General features: G+C 39.0%; 1 protein-coding gene across 33 annotated transcripts in view; it reads right to left on the bottom strand.

The window, feature by feature from the left end:
• Rexo5 (RNA exonuclease 5) overlaps positions 1-22998 on the bottom strand; it is an 86327-nt gene that overhangs the window by 55789 nt on the left and 7540 nt on the right. For 27 of the 33 annotated variants that reach the window (XR_869733.3, XR_378253.4, XR_378258.4 and 24 more), the window contains 6 exons: positions 21818-21914; positions 19369-19512; positions 6184-6272; positions 5108-5223; positions 761-899; positions 516-610 (listed from right to left, as the gene is read on the bottom strand). Coding sequence is in view for 26 of the 33 variants with exons in the window: in XM_030242755.1 (XP_030098615.1) it covers positions 516-610; positions 761-899; positions 5108-5223; positions 6184-6272; positions 19369-19512; positions 21818-21914 (680 nt within the window). In the remaining 7 variants the exon portion in view is untranslated. Of the gene's footprint in view, positions 1-515; positions 611-760; positions 900-5107; positions 5224-6183; positions 6273-19368; positions 19513-21817; positions 21915-22998 lie in introns of those variants that run through there. The other 6 variants (NM_028129.2, XM_030242751.1, XM_030242752.1 and 3 more) reach the window with 3 other exon arrangements.

Genomic DNA, 22998 nt, shown 5'->3' with positions numbered 1-22998 from the left:
ATACAAGCAGATAAAACAGCAATGTACACAAAAGATAAATAAATACATTTTTAAAAATTAATTATATTTGTTTGTTTATATGCGTGGGTGTGTACAATGTGTGTTTGGTTGTGGTATAGGAAGAAGACAACTTATGGGAGTCAGTTCTCCCATGAATAGAACGCACGAGGCTTGGCAGCAAATGCCTTTATCCAGTGAGTCATGTTGCCACCTAAATACCATTTGTTTTAAATCTTTACGTTTTAGACAGGGTCTCACTAAGTTCCTTGAGCTGACCTTGAACTCATTCTATAGACCTGGAAATTCTTGAACTTGGCAATCTTTTGATCTAGCCTTCAAGGTAATTGGGATTACATGCTCACATTATGAGAGCCAACTATATTCCCCTAATTCCTTCATTTTGGAGGAAGTAATGTTTATAAATTAAGAGAGACAACAAAGACTCAATTGGATAATAATATATATTAACTTATGTGTAATCTATCAGGACAACATTATAACGTGCATAAACCTACCCCAAAATAACTCTGGCTAAGAATGTTAGCTTAAATCTTCTGCCTTGTTTTCCAGCATAAAGCAATGAGGTATCAATAACATATGGATGTATCATCTGAGGAGGAAAGAGAATGAATGAATTGTATCTTATACTAATGGAATAAACAGGGAACACAAATAGGAGTAAAGAGCTCAGGTCTTTACATCTCAGTTGAATGGAACACGTTTTCATACTACAGAATAAAATCTTAAAGTAGATACACACTTTTAATACTCTGAGATCCAAGTCTAGGCAATGGCCCACTAACACAGCATCAGGAGGAAGCAGTTCTCTTAACAGCTTCTGTACATCTTTGAGTTTTGTTGTCACTGGGTTAAGAATCTCCTTCGTGATTCCTGTAAAACTTTTAATAAAGAGAGAGAAATAGACAAACTAAAATATCAACTTTTCTCCAAGAAAACTCTTTGAAAAACTACACTTAGTAATACCTATTATAGAAAAAATTGAAGATCTAGATAAGCAGAGGAAGTTAACAAAAAAAATCAATCATTAAACAGAGGAAAAACATGGACATGATGTAGGTGTCAAAAAGAACTTACTAAATAGGTCCTTTCATTTGCCCAAGACAAATGTATGTCAAAATTGAGAAGTAGGGCTTCATAAAACCTAAAAGTTTCTGCAGAGTCAAAACAAATAATCAAACTGGTAAAGAGCTCCTTGGAATTAAACCACCAATCAAAGAAAACACATGGTGGGACTTGTGATTCTAGCTGTATTTGTAGCAGAGGATGGCCTAGTTGGTCATCAATGGGAGGAGAGGCCCTAGGTCCTGTAAAGGCTCTATGCCCCAGTATAGGGGAATGCCAGGACTGGGAATGGGAGTGGGTGGGTTGGGGAGCAGGGGGTTAGGGGAGGGAATAGGGGATTTTCAGAGGGGAAACTAGGAAAGGGGATAACATTTGAAATGTAAATAGAGAAAATATCTAATAAAAAAAAAGAGAAGACAGAAAAAAGAGGCAACTTAAAGAGAACAGAACAAAGAGAGAGGAGGCAGTTTTACTGGGACAATTTTAAAGAGAAAGGACGCAGCTGGAGACAGAATGAGCCAGAGAATGAAAATAAACCAGAAGATTAAAACAGATTGAAGAATTAGCTGGAGGCCAAGAAGAGCAATCCAGTTAGAAGCTTAGAGAAGCCAGTTTGACTCATTCAGCTTATAGAGGAGTTTGGGCCAGAAAACCTGAGTTGAACTAGACAGCCAGATTTCAGAAAGAACTAGAAGGGGTGAGCTTATTCAGCAGGAAGCCTCCCAGCAAATACAGAATACTATTCAGCTGTAAGAAATAAAATAAAATAAAATAAAATAAAATAAAATAAAATCATGAGCTCTACAGATAAGTGGATGAACTAGAAAAGATGATAATGAATGAGGTATTCCAGACCCAGAAACACAAATGTGACCTCTTCTCTTGTATTGGAAGCTCCTAGCTCCAAATCTTCAGATGTGAATACATAGCCTATATTAACCAGAGAAACAAGGAAAGTAAAACAGGCCATTGCTAGGACAGCAGGGTTGGAGAACAATAGAGTAGAATATCAGGGTTCAAGTAATCTGATCAGGGTAATAAAAGGTGTGTGGAGGCTCCTTAGAGAGAGGAAAGGAAATAAATACAGAAGGTGAGAAGTAGGTAAAGTAACAATATGGATGGCTGAAAAGGAATCATCCTATTAACTATTTACATAGACAAACTTATAATGCATGCAATTTAATGTATAAATACAACTTTTCTCATCTAATCTGAAGGTGCCCTCTCCAAGAGCCACAGACCACCTATAAAAACCCTAATGCCAGACATGAGAAGCACTATTTTGAGTTGTTAGCCAAGGCTGTCAAAGAGACTCATATAACTAACATGCAGCCTGTTGCTATTACCCTAGGTTACCCACTGAGATAGAAGTTAAGTCCCTATAGCTGAAGACACATGCACTTCAGAAACAGGGCCCAGGAACCCCCTGAGCTGAAACTGATCTGAATGCCCTCTCCTCGAGGACTAGCTTTCACGGTACCAGGAGGTACTATGAAAACTTCCAAAGGAGAGAGACAACCAGTATCTATGATGCTTATGAACCACATGACCAGCATGTCAGGATAACCCTATGGCTGCAGTGGTGGCCCATATATCTTGGCAGTCATCAACAGCTCTCTAATTGGACTTAAGGCCCATTCAACAAGAGGGATATCATTCCTGGTACAAGAATCCTAGCTAACTAATCAGTGTTAGTGATCTCATTGGCTATTGGAGGAGAATCTACAACCACTAATACCTAACCAGCATAATCTCTAACAACAATCTATAAACGTTTGTTTTTGTATCTACAGATAAGTATAGTTTTCACCCCAATCAAGGAAAAGTCTCTCTGAAACACAGATACCACTGCAGAAAACTACAACCAATCAAATAAACGCAGAGGTGTGAACCTAGTCCCAGTGGATACATCTGCAATATACTCCCATACCTACAGCTCTGAGAACACTGTGAAAGAAAGAATGGAAAGATTGTAAGAGCTGATCAGGGACTCTGATGTGAGATTGTCTCTGAGTGATGTCAGAAGCAACACCTACATAACTGCCCGAATGTAAGTTTAACAAAGACACACCAATGAACATGCAAAACTGCAGAGGGCTCGGGGGATGGGAGATCAGGAGGCCTCAATCCTGTGCAAAAGACTACAGGCAAGTGAGTAAAGGTGGGAGTGGGAAAGATGGCCTTCTTCAGGGAAGAGCATAGGAATTGAATGTCTAATGCCAAACAGAGGTTTGAAAACATATATACAAGTAACTTACATTTGGGAATTTTTATGTATATCCAAATAGATATATGCATGCAATAACAATTGATAAACAAAGAAAACAAGAATTAGAAGAAGAGCAGAGAGGTACATAGGAGAGTTTGGAAGGAAAAAAGGGAAGGGAGAAATGGTAGAACTAAAATCTAACTTCAAGGGCTGGAGAGATGGCTCATCAGTTGAGAGCACTGGCTGTTCTTGCAGAGGTTCTTGAGTTCAATTCCCAGCAAGCACATGGCAGCTCCCAACCATCTATAATGCTATCTGATGTTTTCTTCTGGCATGTAGGTGTATATACAGATAGAGCACTCATATACACAAAATAAATAAATTTTAAAAATATATAATCTCAAAAATGAACAAAAAACAATAAAAATAGCTATAGCTTTATAATCCAAAGATTATAATTTTTTTACATTTTAGTAAATATCCACTCTTTTTTTTCTTTTAAGACTGGGTTTCTCTGAAACCTTGGCTGTCCTGGACCTCACTCTGTAGACTGTGCTGGCTTTGAACTCACCAAGATCTACCTGCCTCTCGAATGCTGGGATTAAAGGTGTGTGCCACCACTGCTCAGCTCCTTCCACATTTTTGGTATGTATGCATTTATAGATATATTTCATATGTACTACTTTGTGATTATATCTGTATGTCAATAAATGAATTAATTGTAGCCTATCTCTTTAAATGGTAAGAGTATTCTATTTTGCAGCTTAAAAAAACTAATCCTCTAATTGATATTTGCATTGTCTTTTCAAAAGACATTTATATTTTCATCTTTTTAATAATACTATGACAAACCTGCTTTCACATATCTTTTTGCTGCAAATGACTACTTTCTAGAAAAACAATTCAACGATCGGGTCTGCTATTAGAACAGCCTTTATCATTGGCATTAGGTCAGTCTATGCCTAATGCCTGGGTACAACTTCAGTGAACAAAAATGGACATGTTTTACTGTTCTTCCCTTTGTCCAGTCACTGTGTACTTCTGAAGTTTTATGCTAATCTTTGAAAAAATAAAAATTAAAAGACTAAAATTGGCCAGGAGTGGTGGTACAAGATTTAACCCTAGCACTTGGGTGGTAGAAGCAGGTGGACCTCTGTGTATTAGAGGGCTGTTTGGTCTGGATAGCAAGTGCCACATAGTGAGACCCTGTCTTAAGAAGTGGCGGGGTAGGGTGCAGACTAAAATTCAGCGCTTCAAATTTTTGTCATAAAAATGTTTATTTGGGGAGTCAAGATAGATTAAGCATTAAGATCATTTGACTGACAAATGACTGTATGCAGATACTCAAACAAGATGTTGTCAGAACACAAAACCTCTCCTCCAGCTATGTGGCAGTTGTTAAGAAACAAATACAACTTCAAGACTCTAAGATAACGCAGATAATATTCTGCTGACTTATCAGAGTAAAAGTGAAGAACGAGGTTAAAAGTATTATACATTGACAGTACAACTTCAGCAGCCATTTATTTGAAAATAAGAGACAAAACTCAAGAAGCAGCTGGGCGTGGTGGCACACGCCTTTAATCCCAGCACTTGGGAGGCAGAGACAGGTGGATTTCTGAGTTCGAGGCCAGCCTGGTCTACAGAGTGAGTTCCAGAACAGCCAGGGCTACACAGAGAAACCCTGTCTCGAAAAAGAAAGAAAAAAAAAAAAAACAACTCAAGAAGCAGAAGCTGTGGGCAATTCGTGCTAAGGCATACTCTGCTCTAGAATGCTAGCTACAGGAAGAACCAGTCAGGGGAAGTAACGAATACCTGGTAAGGTAATCCAGAATCTTGAGATCAGGCTTGACAAGTTCATCTATAAGACAGTAGCCTCCTTCAGTAACCAGTGAGATGCGTGTTAGTTCTTTCCCCATGGATGTAAGGCACTAAAAGACAAAATACATTCAGGCTGCGGAACTGCAAAAGTCATTGCTTCCCCCTATAATAGTCACTGTACCAGCTACCACCTACCCTCAGCCACATGGATTCCTGCCAGCAACTACAGGATCCAGTGTGAATGAAATTGAAGCTTAGGGTATTTGCTGAACACTATGTCTAATGAAAGCAATGTAATACAATTGCTCTGGAATTGTATTTTTTTTTTTTTGAAGAAGAAGAAGAAGAAGAAGAGGAAGAAGATGATGATGATGAATGGCCAGGGAGCTAAGGCAAGATCAAAGTTCAAAGTCAACCTGAGATCCTGTTTTAGTTTTTTTTTTTTTTTAAATGGAGATAACAGTATCAATCACAGCATTCCTATCATCTATAAACTATGTATTACCCACCATTATGGCTAAGAACCACCACTTTTACTAGTCACTCTCTAAATTTATAGCATAGCCTTAACTATTACCTACTTTATAGGGGGATAAACTGAGGCAAAGAGGGATTACGGAAACTCAAAGTGACAGCTATAACAGGGAGCATCAGAATACAGACTAACAAGGACTGTATTTGCCAGCACTACAGGAAAAGGATACACTTGTTTTTGGGAGAGTTACTAAATTAGCAGGGAAGTTCCATTTCTAATCTTCAATGTGCAAAATCTAAGTCAATGGTAATTAAGGCAGAGTCCTTGTGGCAGTCACAGTATAGAGTATTTGTTCAAAAAAATCACTTTTCTGGTAATGAAAAATTTTTTACTAAACACAGAAACTACTTAGAAAACTTACAACCAAATTTTCATTTGGAATACAGAGCCAAGTTTTCTTTAAAGAGGCCTACTTTCAGATGCTTAATCCAAAAGCTGGAACTGAAAGGCACGGCTTCACTGCTGCACTGAACTCAAGAAATCATCTTACACTATTGTTTGGGACATGCTCTAAAAGATCAAAAGCATTACCTACCACTTCACAGTCAAGTCCAAAGAGGGGACTGCTATCTGTTATGAAACCAGTATACTTGGTAAGGATAAAGTTTTCATAGTTAGGAGACCCTAGGAAGAAAAGAAAGTAATTATTTATTGATGCTATTTATTGGAAATAATAAATACCACTTTGGGAGAAATAAAAAATAACAGGGAAATTGAAATAGCATATGTACTGGGAACATGCTCTGTGTTAACTGCATTATAAAGACTAAATAAGAAGCAATCTCTCTTGCAAGTTTTCATTCATTCATTCATTCATTCATTCATTCATTCATTGTTACATTCTGAGTGAATATTTGTACGCTGCTGTTTTGGAAGACTAGGGCCTGGGGCCTGGATTTCCTTATTACCTAGCAAAAATTCTTTCTTCTTATGATAATTAAACCCAAAGTTATTGGACACTAGGAGAGAAAGAATAACATGTGCAAATGACGCCATGTGGCATTTTTCTTTCCTAAATAAAGCAAGTGAAAATAGGAAAGAGATATTTCACCATAGAAAAATCCATATCTAAAAAGACTACAGCAAGCAGAAATCTGAGCAACTTTTCCCTTATACCTAACTCTATCCCTGAGATTTTCCTGAAGTCACTATTTGGAAATGGTCTTCAATTTCTTAGAATCATAACCTCAAAATTCCCTCTAGAGGTTCAATACAGGTCCGGGAACTCTGTTATATACACTAAGTCAACAACTAGGCACATACTGCTCAGGGGTTCAAAACATTTGAATCATTAAAGATGTTCACTTTCACATAGTTGGTGAAGCAGCTAAAGTAGCATGTAGATTTTATCTGACAAGAATTAAAACCTCTGGACCAGTTTTTACCTCCTAGTACCCAGAGAATTTCAATTGATTAGAATTAAAATGATTAAAAAAGTAAAAGATCTTCCTGAAGCAGTTAATAGTTGCTAGGGGAGGAAGAAAGATTTTTTTTTCAGTAGTGTGGCCACTGATAAGATGCCCATATTCTTTTATTTAGTTTTATTGAAAATGGATTTTCTCATACAATATATCCTAATTATAGTCCTTCCCCTCCACCCCCATACTCCTCTCAGTTTCTCCCCAGCTCCCCTCTGTTGAGTTTTGGTCTTTTGTTTTATGTATTGTAATGCTAAATTCTATACCAGAAGGAAAGGTCTAGGCCTATGAGTGAATTCTCAGGTTTATAAGCTTTTGTTATGCAAACCTTGTTCCTTGATTTAAAACTTCTGGTTAAGTAAAACTGATTACAGAGATTAGAGGTGGATGCATTTGGAGCTGGGGGAGGGGAGAGAGAAGAGAATAGGAAGAGGAAGAATAGGAGAAGAGAGGAAGCCACCATGAAGAGAGCATGAAGATGGACTATGAGCACACGGCCAGGAGAAATAGCAAGAATCTGGAGTACACCGCTAGGGAGGGAGCCAGGCCAGCATTTACAAGAATAGACTAGGGGTTACCCCCTCAGTAATTGCCAAAGCCAAATAAAATAACCATAGTCTGTGTCTCATTTATTTGTAAGCTAGCAGGGGTTAAGCTTAAATTGTTGGTACTACACCCCACCGTCCAATCCACTCCCTTTCTGTCTCTCATTAGAAAAGAACAGATTTCAAAGAGATAACCAAACAAGACCAAACAAAATACAATAAGATGAAAGCAAAACTTCCATATTGACATTGGACATGACAAACCAACAGAAGGGAAAGAGTCCCAACAAGCAGGCACAGAAATACTAAGCTAATAACTATAATATATGCACAGCCTTGTGCTTGCTGCTTCAGTCTCTGTGAGCACATATGTGTCTTGCTTAGTTTATTCAGCAGAGGGCCTTGTTCTTCTGGTGTCCTGTGATTCTTAACAATCTTTTTGCCTCCTCTCCTGTGGAATTTTCTGAGCTCTAAGGAAAAGAATTTGATGAAAACATCAAATTTAGACTCTCTACATGATGTCTGGCTGTGGGTCTCTGAATCTGGCCTTAGCTGTTGCTGGAGAAAGCCTCTCTGATAATGACTGGATAATAGCAGTGACATATGGGTACAGCATAGCATCATTAGAAACCATTTATTGATTTTTTTTAAAGACCAGTAATATTTTAACATTTGATTTTGCCCTAAGTCTCTGGGCTATCTCGTCTCTGGTTCTTGGTTTCCCCAGCAGTGTTGGGTATAGGCTCCTTCTCATGGAGCAGCCTTAGGTCACATCAGACTTCGGCTGGTTACTCCTACAAGTTCTGTGTCAACATTGCCCTAACGTATTTTGAAGCAAGACAGGTTGTAGGCCAAAGGTTTTGTGGCTGGGTTGGTGTGCACATTTCTTTCAGCAGCCTGGAATGCAACTTCGTACCCCAAAGCGACTAGAACATAGGGATAAGAGCTCCACACACGTGCCAGTTTGACCTCTCTCTGTGAGTGCTGTCCTCAGAAATGAGGCCCTGCTGTAATCTGCAGAGTGTAATCATTTGTCTTAGCATATAGCATAGGTTGTTTGGGGGCTTCCATAGGACGCCCTTGGCCAACAAAACAACTGAATTTAAACCTAGGCCTGCCACTGGCAACCTTGCCTGGTTTCAAGAGATGGAAATCTGAGACTCAGTATCCTCTTTTATTAGGTGTAATCATTAGGATCGCCTTCATAGATTCCAGGAAGTTTCTACTGCACTAAGTTTCCACACCATCTCCCAAATGCATCCCAAATCCAACAGTCTCTCCCTGCACTCTTTCTCTTCACTACATCTCCACCTGCCTGTGAAAATCTATTTTATTTCTCCCTCCCAGGGAGAGCCCCTAGATCCCTTCTCTTAACCTAACCTTCTAGGTCTATGAACTGTAGCTTGATCATTATTTATATATAGCTAGTATCTGCTTACAAGTGAGTATATACCATATTTCTCTGTCTGGGTCTATGTTACCTCCCTCAGAATTTCTTCTAGTTCCATTAAGAATAGTGTATTCTTTGTATATATATGTCTAAGTGGAAATAGTAGAATTTTGAGATAGATCTTGAGGAACCACCATACTGATTTCCATCTGATTTCCATAGTGGCTGTACTAGTTTACACTCCCACCAGCAATGGGCTCCCCTTATTCCACGTACCCACCAGCATGAGGTATGTTACTGATCTTAGCCATTCTGACAGGTGTAAGATGGAATCTCAAAGTCGTTTTAGTTTGCATTTCCCTGATGGCTAAGAATGTTCAACATTTCTTTGTTTCACAGCCATTTGAAATTCCTCTATGGATAATTCTGTTTAATTTTGTAACCTGTTTTTTAAGTAGGATTATTTTGGTTTTTGATATCCTGTTTCTTGAGTTCTTTAGCTTTTCAAGTTTCATAAGGCCCCATTTATTGATTTTTGATCTTTATGCTTATGCTTAATGGGGTTTTGCTCAGAAAGTCATCTACTATGCTAATGTGTTCAAGGCTATTCCCCACTTTCTCTTCTATCAGGTTCAGTGTATCTGATTTTACGTTGAGGTCTTTGATCCACTTGGACTTGAATTCTGTGTAGGGTGGTAGGTATGGATCTATTTGCATTCTTTTACACATAGCCAGTTTGACCAGCACCATTCATTGAAGATACTTTCTATTTTCCATTGTATAGTCTTGGCTTCTTTATGAAAAAAAAAAAATCAGATGTCCATATGTGTTTGAATTTATTTTGGGTCTTCAGTTCCATTAATCAACATGTCTGTTTTTATGTCAATATCATACAGACTTTATTACAATAGCACTATAATACAGCTTGAAAGCAAACACAGTGATAACTCCAGCAGCTCTTTTATTGTTCAGAATTGTTTTAGCTATCTTGGTGTGGTGGTTTGAATAGGTATGGCCCTCATAGACTCATGTGTTTGAATGTCTGACCACAGGGAGCTGTGGCACTATTAGGAGGTATCTGTGTTAGAGTAGGTTCTGGTCTTATTGGAGAAAGTGTGTCATTGTGAGGTTGGGCTTTGAGGTCTCCCATACTCAATCTACTGCCTTACTGGCAGTGTCCTTCTGCTGAGTACAGATCAAGATGTAGAACACTCAGCTCCTCCAGCACATTGCCTGCACATTGCCAGGCTTCCTGTCATGATGATAATGGACTAAAACTCTGAAACTGTAAGCCAGCTCCCATTAAATGTTTTCCTTTATAAGAGTTGTCCTGGTCATAGTGTCTCTTCATAGCAATAAAACCTTAAGACATCTGGGTATTTTGTTTTTGTTTTTTATATGAAGTTGAAAATTGTCCTTTCAAGAAGGTCTGTAACAAATTGTGTTAAAATTTTGATGGAGATTGTATTCAATCTGTTGACTGCTTTGGTAGGGTAGCAATTTTGTCTATGTTAGTCCTACTGATCCATGAGTATAAGAGATCTTTCCATCTCTGATACCTTTTTCAATTTCATTCTTCAAAGATGTTAAGTTCCTAATCATACAAGTCTTTCACTGTTTTAGAGTTACCCTAAGATATTTTATATTATTTGAGGCTATTGTGAAAGGTGTTGATTCCCTAAATTCCTTCTTAGACTGTCATCTGTATATAGGAGGAACTACTGGGTTTTTCTGTTGTTGTTGTTTTCAGTTAATCTTGTATCCAGCCATTTCACTGAAAGCATTTGCCAGCCGTAGGAGTGCCCTGGAGGAATTCTGGGGTCACCTAGATACACTATTATATCATCTGCAAATAATGATACTTTGACTACTTGCTTTCCAACTTGTATCCTCTTGATCTCCCTTCAGTTGTCTTACTGTTCTAACTAAATCTTCATGAGCAGATATGGATAGAATGGACAACCTTGTACTGTTCCTGAGTTTAGTGGAATTGCCTTTGAGTTTCTTTCCATTGATGTTGGCTATAGATCTGATGTAAATTGCTGTTATTATGCCTTGTATTCCTAATTTCTCCAGGGGTATTAGATTTTCTCAAAGGACTCTGTGATGATTTGAATGAAAATGGCCTGCATAGACTCATAGGGAGTAACTTTATTGGAGGTGTGCCCTTGTTGGAGGAAGTGTGTCACTGGGTGTGGGATTTGAGGTTTCAGAATTTCAAGCCAGTGCTAATCCTGCTGCCTATAGTTCAGGATATAGAACTCTCAATGACTTCTCCAGTATCTGCATGCCTGAATAGTGTAATTTATCTTGTATACCTAATGTTTTAAAGGATACCCAGTAGCTGGTCAACTGGACCTTTAAGAATTCTTAGCTGTTAGAACTGCTTGATCTTATAACCTTCAGTGTTGGTTATCTCTTGAATTTCTGGGGACAGGATAGCCAGCTGAGGCTATGGGTGGGGGATAGCAGGATGGGAAGAGAAGTTAGTTACATGTCCTACATGGTATTCAGTAGCAACTTTTTTTCTCCTTTTCTTCCCTTTGAGCTATTTTGTTGAAAAAAAAAAAAGGTTGAAAGACTGGCTGAGCAACTGAAAATACAGGAGGAAATGGAGAAGCCTGGGAATCAAAAAATGGAGGAGATGGGAAAACAAAAGGGTTCATTCTTCTCTCTTTCTGAAAAAGTAACAGAGTTGGTTGTACACCTAGAGAACCTGGGAGTAGAGGTAGACAAACCTGAAAAACATCAAACACAAGAAAAAGGAGAACAAATAGATTCATTCACTGTGATTGAACCAGAGAGGTAAAAAGAAGAAAAGAAACTATTTCAGAGGGAAGTCAAAGAAATGGAAAAGAAGGATGGTCAGATGAGACAGCTCTTTTTTGGAGATAGGGTTAAACCCACGGCACCTTTTGAGGATAGTCAGTCCTGGGTCACAAAAACACCAAGGGCATTCCCAGTAGTTATAAAGCATATGCCTGCTAATGGAGATAATCTACAAGGTTATATAAAGAAAAAAATAGGATGGCACCCTGTAGAAATGACAGACCTAAGGTATTTTAAAGAGGAAATGATGTCTTTTAGGATGCACACACCATATGTGAAACAAAAAGTAAATAACTGGGCTACTTAGAATTATACCCCAAGACTGGAGGGGATTGAGATCAGCTTGTGCTGGTTTGAATATGGTTGGCCCACAGGGAGCGGTACTGCTCAGAGGTGTGGCCTTGTAAGAAGTGTGTCACTGTGAGGGTGGGCCTTGAAGCTCTTCCCAGTGTCAGAAGCTATCTAGGAAAGGCTAAAAGCTGGCAGGTGATCATCCTGAGATGGTTCCACCACAGACTGTGAAGGCAAGGCCGGGGGGATAGCATTTTCAGGATTTGATTCCTCCTATTGATATACTTTTGCTGTCCTTAAATTAAATTAACATAAAATCCGGAGCATTAGCCCAGACTATTGGGCAGATTTTCTGCAGATCAATGAAGATATACTGTTTTGTAGTGATGCTACACAAACAGATGATTTCTTAATTCCTAATGATGATTCTATAAGAATTCCTAAAATTATACTAATAATTATTAAGCCCTTTATAATAGGACTACTATTAAAGCCCTCTCTGATATGAAAACTGCAAATAGAATTAACTTTGCTTCTGAGATAGAAAGCAGGCATTTACAACTTAGAATATATTCTTTAGAGTGTAAAACAAACTAACCAAAGGTCATAAAAGGGAACGAATGATTTATTGTAAATGCAAGGACAGAAGATAAAAAACTAACTGGGTTTATCTATACAAAACTTCAATACTTAGACATGAAAACTATAGTTTTAAACTCTCAATGAACTTGTGGAGCTAGTGATAGAAAATAAATGTCTAGCAAAATAACTGCTCTTAATGGAAATACATGTAAACATCTCAATTTCTGATTTGAATTTTTGTTTGAACTTTGAGTGAACTTTTGTTGTTGTTGTTGTTGTTGTTTGTTTGTTTGTTTGTTTGTTTGTTTTGGTTTTTTGAGACAGGGTTTCTCTGTGTAGCCCTGGCTGTCCTGGAACTCACTCTGTAGACCAGGCTGGCCTCGAACTCAGAAATCCGCCTGCCTCTGCCTCCCGAGTGCTGGAATTAAAGGCGTGCGCCACCACGCCCGGCTTGAGTGAACTTTTGTAAAAAAGAAAAATAAAAGGATGCTTGGGAAAACTATGTGATCTATTCTCTTAAAAAAAAAAAAAGTAAAAAAACTAGGAATGATGAAACTAGACTAGGGCAGAAGAAGAGAGCAATACACCGGATGCAGAGAAAGAGAGACAAAGAAGCCTGCAGAGAGAGCAGGCAGGCTTTTCCTTACCATAGGATAGAACAGGTCTTTTCTTAATAGCAAAGCAGGCTTAGTCTTATTAAAGAGGCCAAAGCTTTCTTTCTTACAGACTTGGGTTTTATTCCTTTAACAATAAAAGGGTAGAAGCCTTTTCCTTCTCTATGCAGTACAGACTGGAGCTCATTTTTCATCCAGAATGAGTTCTTCCTGCATTGGTGCTTGGGCTTTTCCTTCAAATGCATATGTAAGTATGAATGTGTGTGTACATAAGTATATACATATGAGATAAATAGCTAGGCTCAAAAGGAGTGTATGAAGGTATGAGTATATGTGCATGAATGTATGTGTGTTTTGTGTATTTGCTTGTGTAAAAGTTTTTTGTTTGTTTGTTTGTTTGTTTCCTTCTGTGAGTACGACTTCTTCTGGTTCAATAGAAGTTTACTGTTCCAAACCTTCCCTCCTGGCAAGCAAGAGGCAAGGCTTCTAGGCAAGTGAGAAAGGTCCCAATTAATCCTTTACTTAATCCCCCACTGTTAAGCTACAGGTATTAATCACCCAAGCCAGCAGTTTTTAACCTCAGAATAAGCAAGAAAGATTTTAGATATTTTTAGAAGTCAGGAGCTTCAGCATTCAGTATAGCTAAGAGTTTAAAGGTCAGAGATCATCAGTTTTATGCCCTATATCCAACGCTGTGTCCCACTTCAAACAATTCTAGGCCACGCAGGCTCCCAGCAACCCAGTGTGGAAGAGTCAGTTTCTACTGGCTGTAGTCAGATCAAGATGTAGACCAGTGTCATAACAGCCTGGATGTTACCAATATCCTGCCTTGATGATATGAACTGAACATCTGAACCCGTAAGCCAGCCTCAATTAAATATTGTCCTTTATAAGAGTTGTCTTGGTCGAGTGTCTTTTCACAGCAATGGAAACCCTAACTAACACAGAAGTTGGTACCAGGGATGGGGGTATTACTGTGAAAAACTTGACCATAGTTTTGTTTAGAGGATTGTCGATTTGGGGACTTTGGATTTGGAAAGCAGTAGAATGATTTAAGAGGGACTTAATGGGCCATTCTATTAGGAATATGGAAGACATTAGTGCTGAGAGTGATTTGAACTATGGGGATCTGGCACAAGAGTTTTCAAAGAAGAAGAATGTTAGTATGTGGCCTAGAGACTGTTTTGTAATATTCTGGTGAAGAACATGGCTGCTTTTTGCCATTGTCTATAGAGTCTGCCTGAAGCTAAGGGGAAGAGATTTAGATTAATTGCTTTAAGGAAAGATGTCTCAAAACAGCCTGGTATAAATTCTGTGTGGTTACTGAAGTTCACTCTTATGAAAAGTGTTTTAATGAAAAGGAGCAAACTGAAAAAGGAAATAAGATTATGGTTCAAGTAATAAAGGGGCACAAGGAAGTGAAATGGAGCTGAATCCTGTGTTCAGTGAGATACAGATTAAGGGAGTAGCCATCTCAGGGCAAGATCCTACCCAGCTATGCTTATTGTTTATGTTTGCAGTTGATAAGGAATAGTCATGTTAGGTATTATTACCTGATTATTGTTTTCATTTGGACTTTTAATCTGAAGTGAACTGCAATGCAGAAATGGAGGGCACACATATGATCCAGATCTTGAGACTGGAAGACACAGGCTTTTGATCTGGATCTTGAGGAATAGTGGTCATGAAAAGTTTTGGCCTAGGCATGATGGTCCACACCTTTAATCCCAGGAGATTAAATCCCAGGGAAGCAGATCTCTTGAGTTCAAGGCTAGACTGGGATAGAGCAAGTTCTAGGTGTAGAAAAGCTTAAATCAGACATGGTGGTCCATGTCTTTGATCCCAGCATTCAGGAGAAAGAGCCATGGAAGTCTGAGATCAAGGTCAATCTGCAGAGCAAGTTCAAGGACAGCCAAGTTTAGGCAGTGGAGTCAGAAAACAGAAAGCTGGTGATAAGTGTTGAGCCCCTACTCCCTTTCACATAGCCGTAGCCATTTTTATTCCAGTCCTGCCAGCTATTTCATATTGTTGCTATAATATACCTGCCACAGAAAAATAACCTGACCATGCTGATATCCTGTTATGTTCTATATATCTGAGGTTCGTTAATCTTAAAATTTTTAACAATCATAAGCTCCACTTAGGACCAATGAGAAGAAAGGTCAGTTAAAACTGTTCTGTCTTGAGCCGGGCGTGGTGGCGCACGCCTTTAATCCCAGCATTCGGGAGGCAGAGGCCTACAAAGTGAGTGCCAGGACAGCCAGGGCTACATAGAGAAACCCTGTCTCGAAAAAAAACAAAAAACAAAAAAAACCAAAAAAGTGTTCTGTCTAGCAAGCTAAAATAGCTTGAGTCAGAGATGACTACTGGGCAGCACTTCCTGTACCTGCACATGAGCTCACTGTGTGTTGGTGGTTTTTGTTGTTGTTTTTCCTTTATAAGCCGGGCCTGAGAAATATGCAGGCTCATAGAGCCACAGCCCTTGAACTCTGAGCTACAGTCCTGACTGATCAGTCTTAAGTGTATATTCAATATACCATAGCTGTCTGACTGAGATCAGTGTTTATGTGGTTTGTGCAGCAACTCTTGGACCCCAACAAGGTGGGCATGTTCCAGCTCCAGCAAGCAGCAGAACTCTGCAGCTTCAGCCATGTGGCTCTGGCTTTAGAATCATGAATAGAAGAAACTGCTGAGACAATCGGTGCTAGTTAGCTAGAGCTAAGAAATTAGTGGTGATTAAGAAGAGACCAGCATCACTGAGATGAAATCTTATGGGAAGTGTTTTCTGTGAGCTCAGAGAAGCTGTGTTCCAGAGATAGCCAAGGTTGTACTTTATGCTACAGCTGGACTTGGTAACGTAAGAGTCACCTAGGTGGTACTGATTTTGAAGGCATGAAGGGGTCAAGGACAGTAGCTGAGGCTTGGCACTGAGAGAGGCCAGGGAAAGCCTTTGGTGAAGGTACAGCCTCAGTTGCAACTGGTGGCCCAGACTGCAGCAGTGATGCAAAGAAGTTGAGGTCTGGCACCACGAAGGGAGCTTATGAGAGGCTTTTGATGAAGCCTAGTTGCAGTGGAAGACCCCAGCATATTGGAGATGTCAGTACCATGGGATGACCAAGAGCAGCAGAAGCAATAGAGTAGAGTCAGCCAGAGCCTAGAGTGCTACAGAGGACAGAGCTGGAGAAGTAATCCAAGCCCTTTGGAGGAGCCTAGAAGATCATATATGGATCCCAGACACTGAAATAAGAAGCTATAAAGTTGGAAGTAGCCTTGGATACCCCAAGATGTTAGAGATGCCAGAGCTGTGAGATACCTGCTGAGGAAAGCTGCTAACAAGGAGTGGAATCAGCCCAGGAGAAGTTGTTGCAGTCAACAAAGATGAAGGTAGCTGTAGATCTGAGGAGTCTTTTGACATCAGATATAGAGGTGCAGAGTTTGGAGTTTTCCCAGCTTGTTTTTGGTCTTGCTTTGGTCCAGAATTTCCTCACTAAGAGATTGCATGAATCTCAGAGGAAACTTTGAGCTTTGGACTTTTAACATTGTTGAGACTGTGTTAGAAGAGACTGTGTTAGACAAAAGTCCCCAGACTTTTGAAATTGGAATAAATGTACTTTGCACTATGCTATGGCTAGGTATGGCCCCCACAGACTCATGAATTTGGACAAGCCTATGGGCCAGAGACTGGAATGTAGTGATTTGAATATGCTTGGCCCGGGGAGTGGCACTATTGGAATAGGTGTGGCCTTGTTAGAGTAAGTGTGTCACGGTAGGGATGGGCTTTGAGACCCTCCTCCTTGGTGCCTGGAAGACAGTCTTTCCTGGTTGAAGTCAAATCAAGATACAGAACACTCAGCTCTTTCTCTAGTACCATGAACGCCTGGATGCTGCCATGCTTCCTGCTATGACGTTAATGGTCTGAACCTCTGAAACCGTAAGCCAGTTGCAATTAAATGTCGTCCTTTTTAAAAGGTGCCTTGGTCGTGGTATCTCTTCACAGCAATAGAAACCCTAAGACAGCATCTAGCATCTTTTACCTCCAGCATTTCACTGAATGAGCTGTCCATTAGTGAGAGTGGGATATTGAAATCTTCCACCATCAGTGAGTGAGGGTCAATATGTAATTTAAGTTGTAGCAGTGTTTCTTTTACAAAGTCAGGCGTCCTTCTGTTTGGGACATAGATGTTAAAAACTGAAATGCTGTCTCGGCCTATTTTTCCTTTAGTGAGTATGAAGTGTCCTGTCTCTTGATTAGTTCTGGTTTGAAGTCTATTTTGTCAGATATTAGAAGGGCTACACCAACTCACTTCTGATGTCCATTTGTTTGAGATATCTTTTTCTAACCCTTCACCCTGAGGTAATGACTATCCTTGATTTTGAAGTCTGTTTTTGTATACAGCAAAAGGGTGGATCTTGTCTTTTTATTGGGAAACTGAGTTAATTGATAGTGAGGGATAAAAACCAATGATTGTTGAGTCCTGTTATGTTGTTGTTGCTGGTGGTGGTAGGTGGGTGTGTTTCCCTTCTTTTGATTTTGCTGGTGTGAGAAAGTCCCCATGCTACATGATAATTAGAACATTAAATATACTTATGCACAGAGGTTAGAAGACAGCATCAAATAGCTTCCTAGTCATTCAGCACCTATTCCCAACACAGGATCTGACTAAACCCAGAGCACACTGATTTGGCTATGCTGGTTGCCCAGAAAGTTCCAGGGATTTGCTTGAATACACTTTTTCAGTGTTAGAATTAACAAACACATGCTGCCTGATGACTCTCAACACTATCTTCATCACACCCTTCTCCTCAGGGATCAGAGAGCTATGCAGACGAGGAGGCAGAAAGATTGTTAGATCCAAAGAGGATGGATGACTCTAAGTAACAGTGTCTTCCAGATACAACTTGACGAACACATATGAACTCACAGAGACTGTGGCAGCACACACAGGTTCAAACCAGATGGGGTCCCTGAGCTGAGAGGGGGAAGAGGGAAGAGGTCCCTAACCAAAAAGCTATTTTCAAGTGACATCTGCTTGAAAAGGAAAATTTAATTCTCTCCAATGTAATTCCACTGGCTATATTAACCACACTTAAGGGTTGGCCCCATGCTCAGAAGTTGATGGCCAATACAAACAATTTAATGGTATTTCTGTGGATGTTTTGTCTCGCAGTACTTTCTTTGGGCATTTATTGTCTTACTGACCTTTTGCTTATATATTATAGTTTCGAATTTTGTGACTTTATGCAATTTTTTTGTGTATGTGTGTTTCTTGAGGGTTTTTTGATATTATTATTATTATCATTATTGCTTGTCTGTTTAGTTACTAAAGAGGGGGAAAGAAAGTACATGGAGTCGTGTGTGTGTATGGGGGGAGGATCTGAGAAGACTCCGGGGAGGGGAACCATGATCAGAATATACTACACAGAAAAAAAATTTTAATTAAAAAATAAAAACAATGAGGGTTTAACATAATGAAGTGTATTGGTTTTCTATGTACAAGTGTGGTTGGGCCTGTGCATGTTCATATTTCTGTCTGTGAACACAATGCCTGGAGTCCAGAGTTTGAATATCTTGTCCTCTGATTGCCCTCTATCTTATATATTGGGTCTGCCATTTGACCTCAGCTTGTCAATCTGGCAAATCTGACTAACCAGCATGCTGTAGGGACCCCTGTGTGCACCTGCAGAGTACTGCAATTATAAGCATGGGGCCATGGCGTAAGGGTTTTGAATAACGGTTCTCATGCATCAACTGAGACATTTCCTCAGTTTGGTGAACTCTTAAAAGGGTAACTACTGATTCTTTCTGGTATACTCTCAGAAATAATAATAAAACAAAAGGAACCTACGTGCTAAACCCTTTACTGATATTTATAACCTTTATATACAATCTAAAATCATCAATTTTCCTAACATAGTACACATTCCACATTAAAAGTATTTCCAAATTACACGATAGGATAAACTATCCCAAAAGCATCGAGAAAAAAATAATTTTCAACAATGATATTTAAATGAAGTTACTGATGTTAGATTAAATAAGTTTAAGCAAACCTGGTAAGGGGAAGTGAAATGTTTTCATTTCTTCCTTTGTCAGAAGGCATTTAGTCAAGCCCACGTTCTTATAGCCATACTTTTGAATGATGGGGTCATTCTGTAGGTCGATGCTGGATCTTAAAGTGGCAGAAATTAGAGGTCCTGAAACAACACAAGGCATTGCAATGTGTTTTAGAATGTGTAAAATCTCAAGGAGGGCCAGCAGGAGGGCTCAGTGTATAAAGGTGCTTGCTGCATAAGCCTGGTGATCTAATTCTCTCTGGGAACCCTCTGTGGAAGAAAGCAATCCATTTGACTTCTGTGCATGCTTTGGCACGAACGTGCCTACACTCACACACCACACACAATCCCATACCTCTCAACAATAACAATAAAAACTTTAGAGGACATGCCTCCATACAGGTTAAACACAATAGAGATAAAACAATATTATGACTCAGCTTCAACTTGTAAAGTAAGTGTGTGTGTGTGTGTGAGTGATTTTAGACAGTTATAAAAGCACAAAGAGGGGGCTGGTGAGATGGCTCAGCGGTTAAGAGCACCGACTGCTCTTCCAAAGCTCCTGAGTTCAAATCCTAGCAACCACATGGTGGCTTACAACCATCTGTAACAAAAATCTCTGATGCTCTCTTCTGGAGTGTCTGGGAACAGCTACAGTGTATACACATATAATAGATAGATAGATAGATAGATAGATAGATAGATAGATAGATAGATAGATAGATAAAATAAAATAAAAGCACAAAGAAAAGCTAGGCATGGTGAGGCATCTGTGTGATTTGGGAGAGAGCCGAAAGGATCTCAACTTCAAAACAAACTTGGGCTACATAGTAAGACCCTATAAAAAATAAAACAACATGAACAAACCAAGAATAGAGACAATTAATTCCAAATGGGTTAACAATAAGGCTTTTTATAAAAGGTATAGAGAGAAAGAATATACTGCAGGACTGAAGTGGTCAAAGATACTTCAAGAAAGGAAACAAACTGTCAAATCTTGAGAAGGCAGAATTGAAACAGATTGGTATGTTAGACCCATTCAAACAGCCCATTTTATATACTCAAATACCCTGCTTTCTATTCAAGCAACACCAGCCTGTTCCCCAAACCAGGTAATATCAGTGAACAGGTTATGTGTGCAGACCTTGAGACTGCAATCTGAAATGGGACAATAGCAATTATGCTGATCACACTTGCTTGTGTTTAGGATTTTAACTAAAATATAAAGAGAACCAAGCACTTTGAAAACCTCCTCTGTTGGAAGCCATGACAATGGACAAGGATAGTTCTCCACTGGAGGCACTTAGCTTCCAGATGGCTTTTTAGGCAACATGTATCCTTCAAACATCATCCTTTTTGACTAAGGTAGACAACTGGTCCTTGCAGCCCCAAAAGTTTGTCTACCACAGTAGTAGAGTAGAATAGTAGAGGAGGAGGAGGAAGAGGAAGGTAGTAGAATAGATAGGAATACAAAACACTTGAGGGATTGGCAGTGACAGTTTAGTATAAAGGAACAGATCTACAAGTCAAGTTGAGAGTGGAGATGAAATAAATGATACACCATTTGTGTGGCAGGGTCAAGAGTCTGAACTTTGGTTCATCATTCAATAAATGAGACAATAAAAGCTCCTGAGAAGGGAAGCAAGAAAATAGAAAGAAGATGCTGGAGAGATGGCTCAACAGTTAAGAGCACTGACTGCTCTTCTGAAGTCCTGAGTTCAAATCCCAGCAACCACATGGTGGCTTACAACCATCTGTAATGGGATCTCACACCCTCTTCTAGAGTGTCTGAAGACAGCTACAGTATACTTACATATAATAAATAAATTGAAAGAAAGAAAGAAAGAAAGAAAGAAAGAAAGAAAGAAAGAAAGAAAGAAAGAAAGAAAGGAAGGAAGGAAGGAAGAGTACCTTATCAACCTTAAATACCTGTGAACAATAGAGCAGAGAAAAACTAGAAAAGGCTCTACAGTAATACTGGCAAAAAATATTTTAACTAAAGCCTATATAGTAAGAGGGCCAAAAAGTTAGGAAAGTATACCAAAAATTGTTAAATATAAAGTACTTCAATCAAGAAAATATTTGTATTGTTTATTGGCATTATTGTACAATGTACATTGCACACTGGCATTATTCCAGCCAACAAAATTTGGTATGGAATTTAAGTTCACATTGGGAAGATGAACAATAAATCAATAAACTGAATCAATATTAGTGATAGCTACGTATCCTTAGGTACTCAACTTGACCAGTTTCTGAGGCATAAAACTAATGGTTCCAAGTGTCTAACATTTCTGGGTGCTTGCCCACTTTAAAATTCTTACTTTAAAAAAAGAAAGAAAAAGACTCTGTTTTGTTCTTGTCTAAGTTAATCAGGATTGAAGAGTTTGTTACTCACAAGAGTAAACATCTTTTTACAAACTTCAAACAAGAATTGAAGTCATACCTTCGACAGTCCTACGAAAACTTCTAGCTGATTTTTTCTTCTGCAGCCCAATGATATCAAATAGAAAACTAGATGTTGGAGAAGGCAAGCTGAATTTCTGCAAAATATATTAATAAATCTTTTCATAAATGCTTGAAAACAGACAAAATACTCTTAAAGGTCTAGACTTTCACTGTTGCTTCAGACCTTCATAAAAGTCTAGGCTTTAATAGTTTGTAACTGTACAATGAGAACTATTTCCTTAACATGAAAGAGAGTAAGAAAATAAGAGAACCACATTTACTCCAAAAATCACTACCTGCAAAGTGTTCCTCTCACTCTACACTGTAAAAAGGAAACATTAGGTAAATTTACAACTTAAATGTTTTCAGGGACTTCTATTTCTTTCTTTCACTAGACAGCATACCAGGTAGTCAGGACAGATGATTTAGCAGAGTGGAATAGGTGGAAAGTTCTGGTTACAGGCTCATCTGGGCTAAAATTCCAAATCTACAGTTTATTAGCCCTTAACTTTAGTGAGTTACTCCTTTCTTAAAAATAAAATAAATCAAATAAGTTGTCTCTTAAAGGACAACAGTGGTCATTAAAGATGATGAACATGGTATGATTACTAAAGGGTTCATCATAGAAAAAGTACTCAGTAAAGTGGAAGCAGAGACCAAAGCAAGAGAGCCAGGACCAAAGTAGATTAAGTCTTGCTCATGGACCCAAATGCCTTCAGGATAGATGGACAAACAGGACAGTGGGAAATAGAATAGGCTATGCGGCAAAAGAGCGCATGCCTCTTTTCTAGACGGCAGCTACTAGTAAGCTCCAGATAGTACTATAATGATAGTATTATAATGGTACCTTTAATCCCAGCACTCGGGAGGCAGAGGCAGGCAGATTTCTGAGTTCGAGGCCAGCCTGGTCTACAGAGTGAGTTCCAAGAGGGCTACATAGAGAAACCCTGTCTCGAAAAACAAAAACAAAACAAAACAAAACAAACAAAAAAAAAAAAACCACAAAAAAATTGTTTTCATAGATTCGTTTTTTTGTTTGTTTTAAAGCAAGGTCTGGTCATATAGGTCATGTTGGATTCAAATTCAAACAGGTTCTTGTACCCATGCTAGATTCACATCCTTCTTCCTCAGCCTTCCAGGTGTTAAAATTATGTACCACCACATCCTATATTATGCTTT

The sequence above is a fragment of the Mus musculus genome, chromosome 7 (assembly GCF_000001635.26).
Source record: "Mus musculus strain C57BL/6J chromosome 7, GRCm38.p6 C57BL/6J".
Taxonomy (NCBI): Eukaryota; Metazoa; Chordata; class Mammalia; order Rodentia; family Muridae; genus Mus; species Mus musculus.
This window is presented reverse-complemented; position numbering and strand designations above follow the sequence as displayed.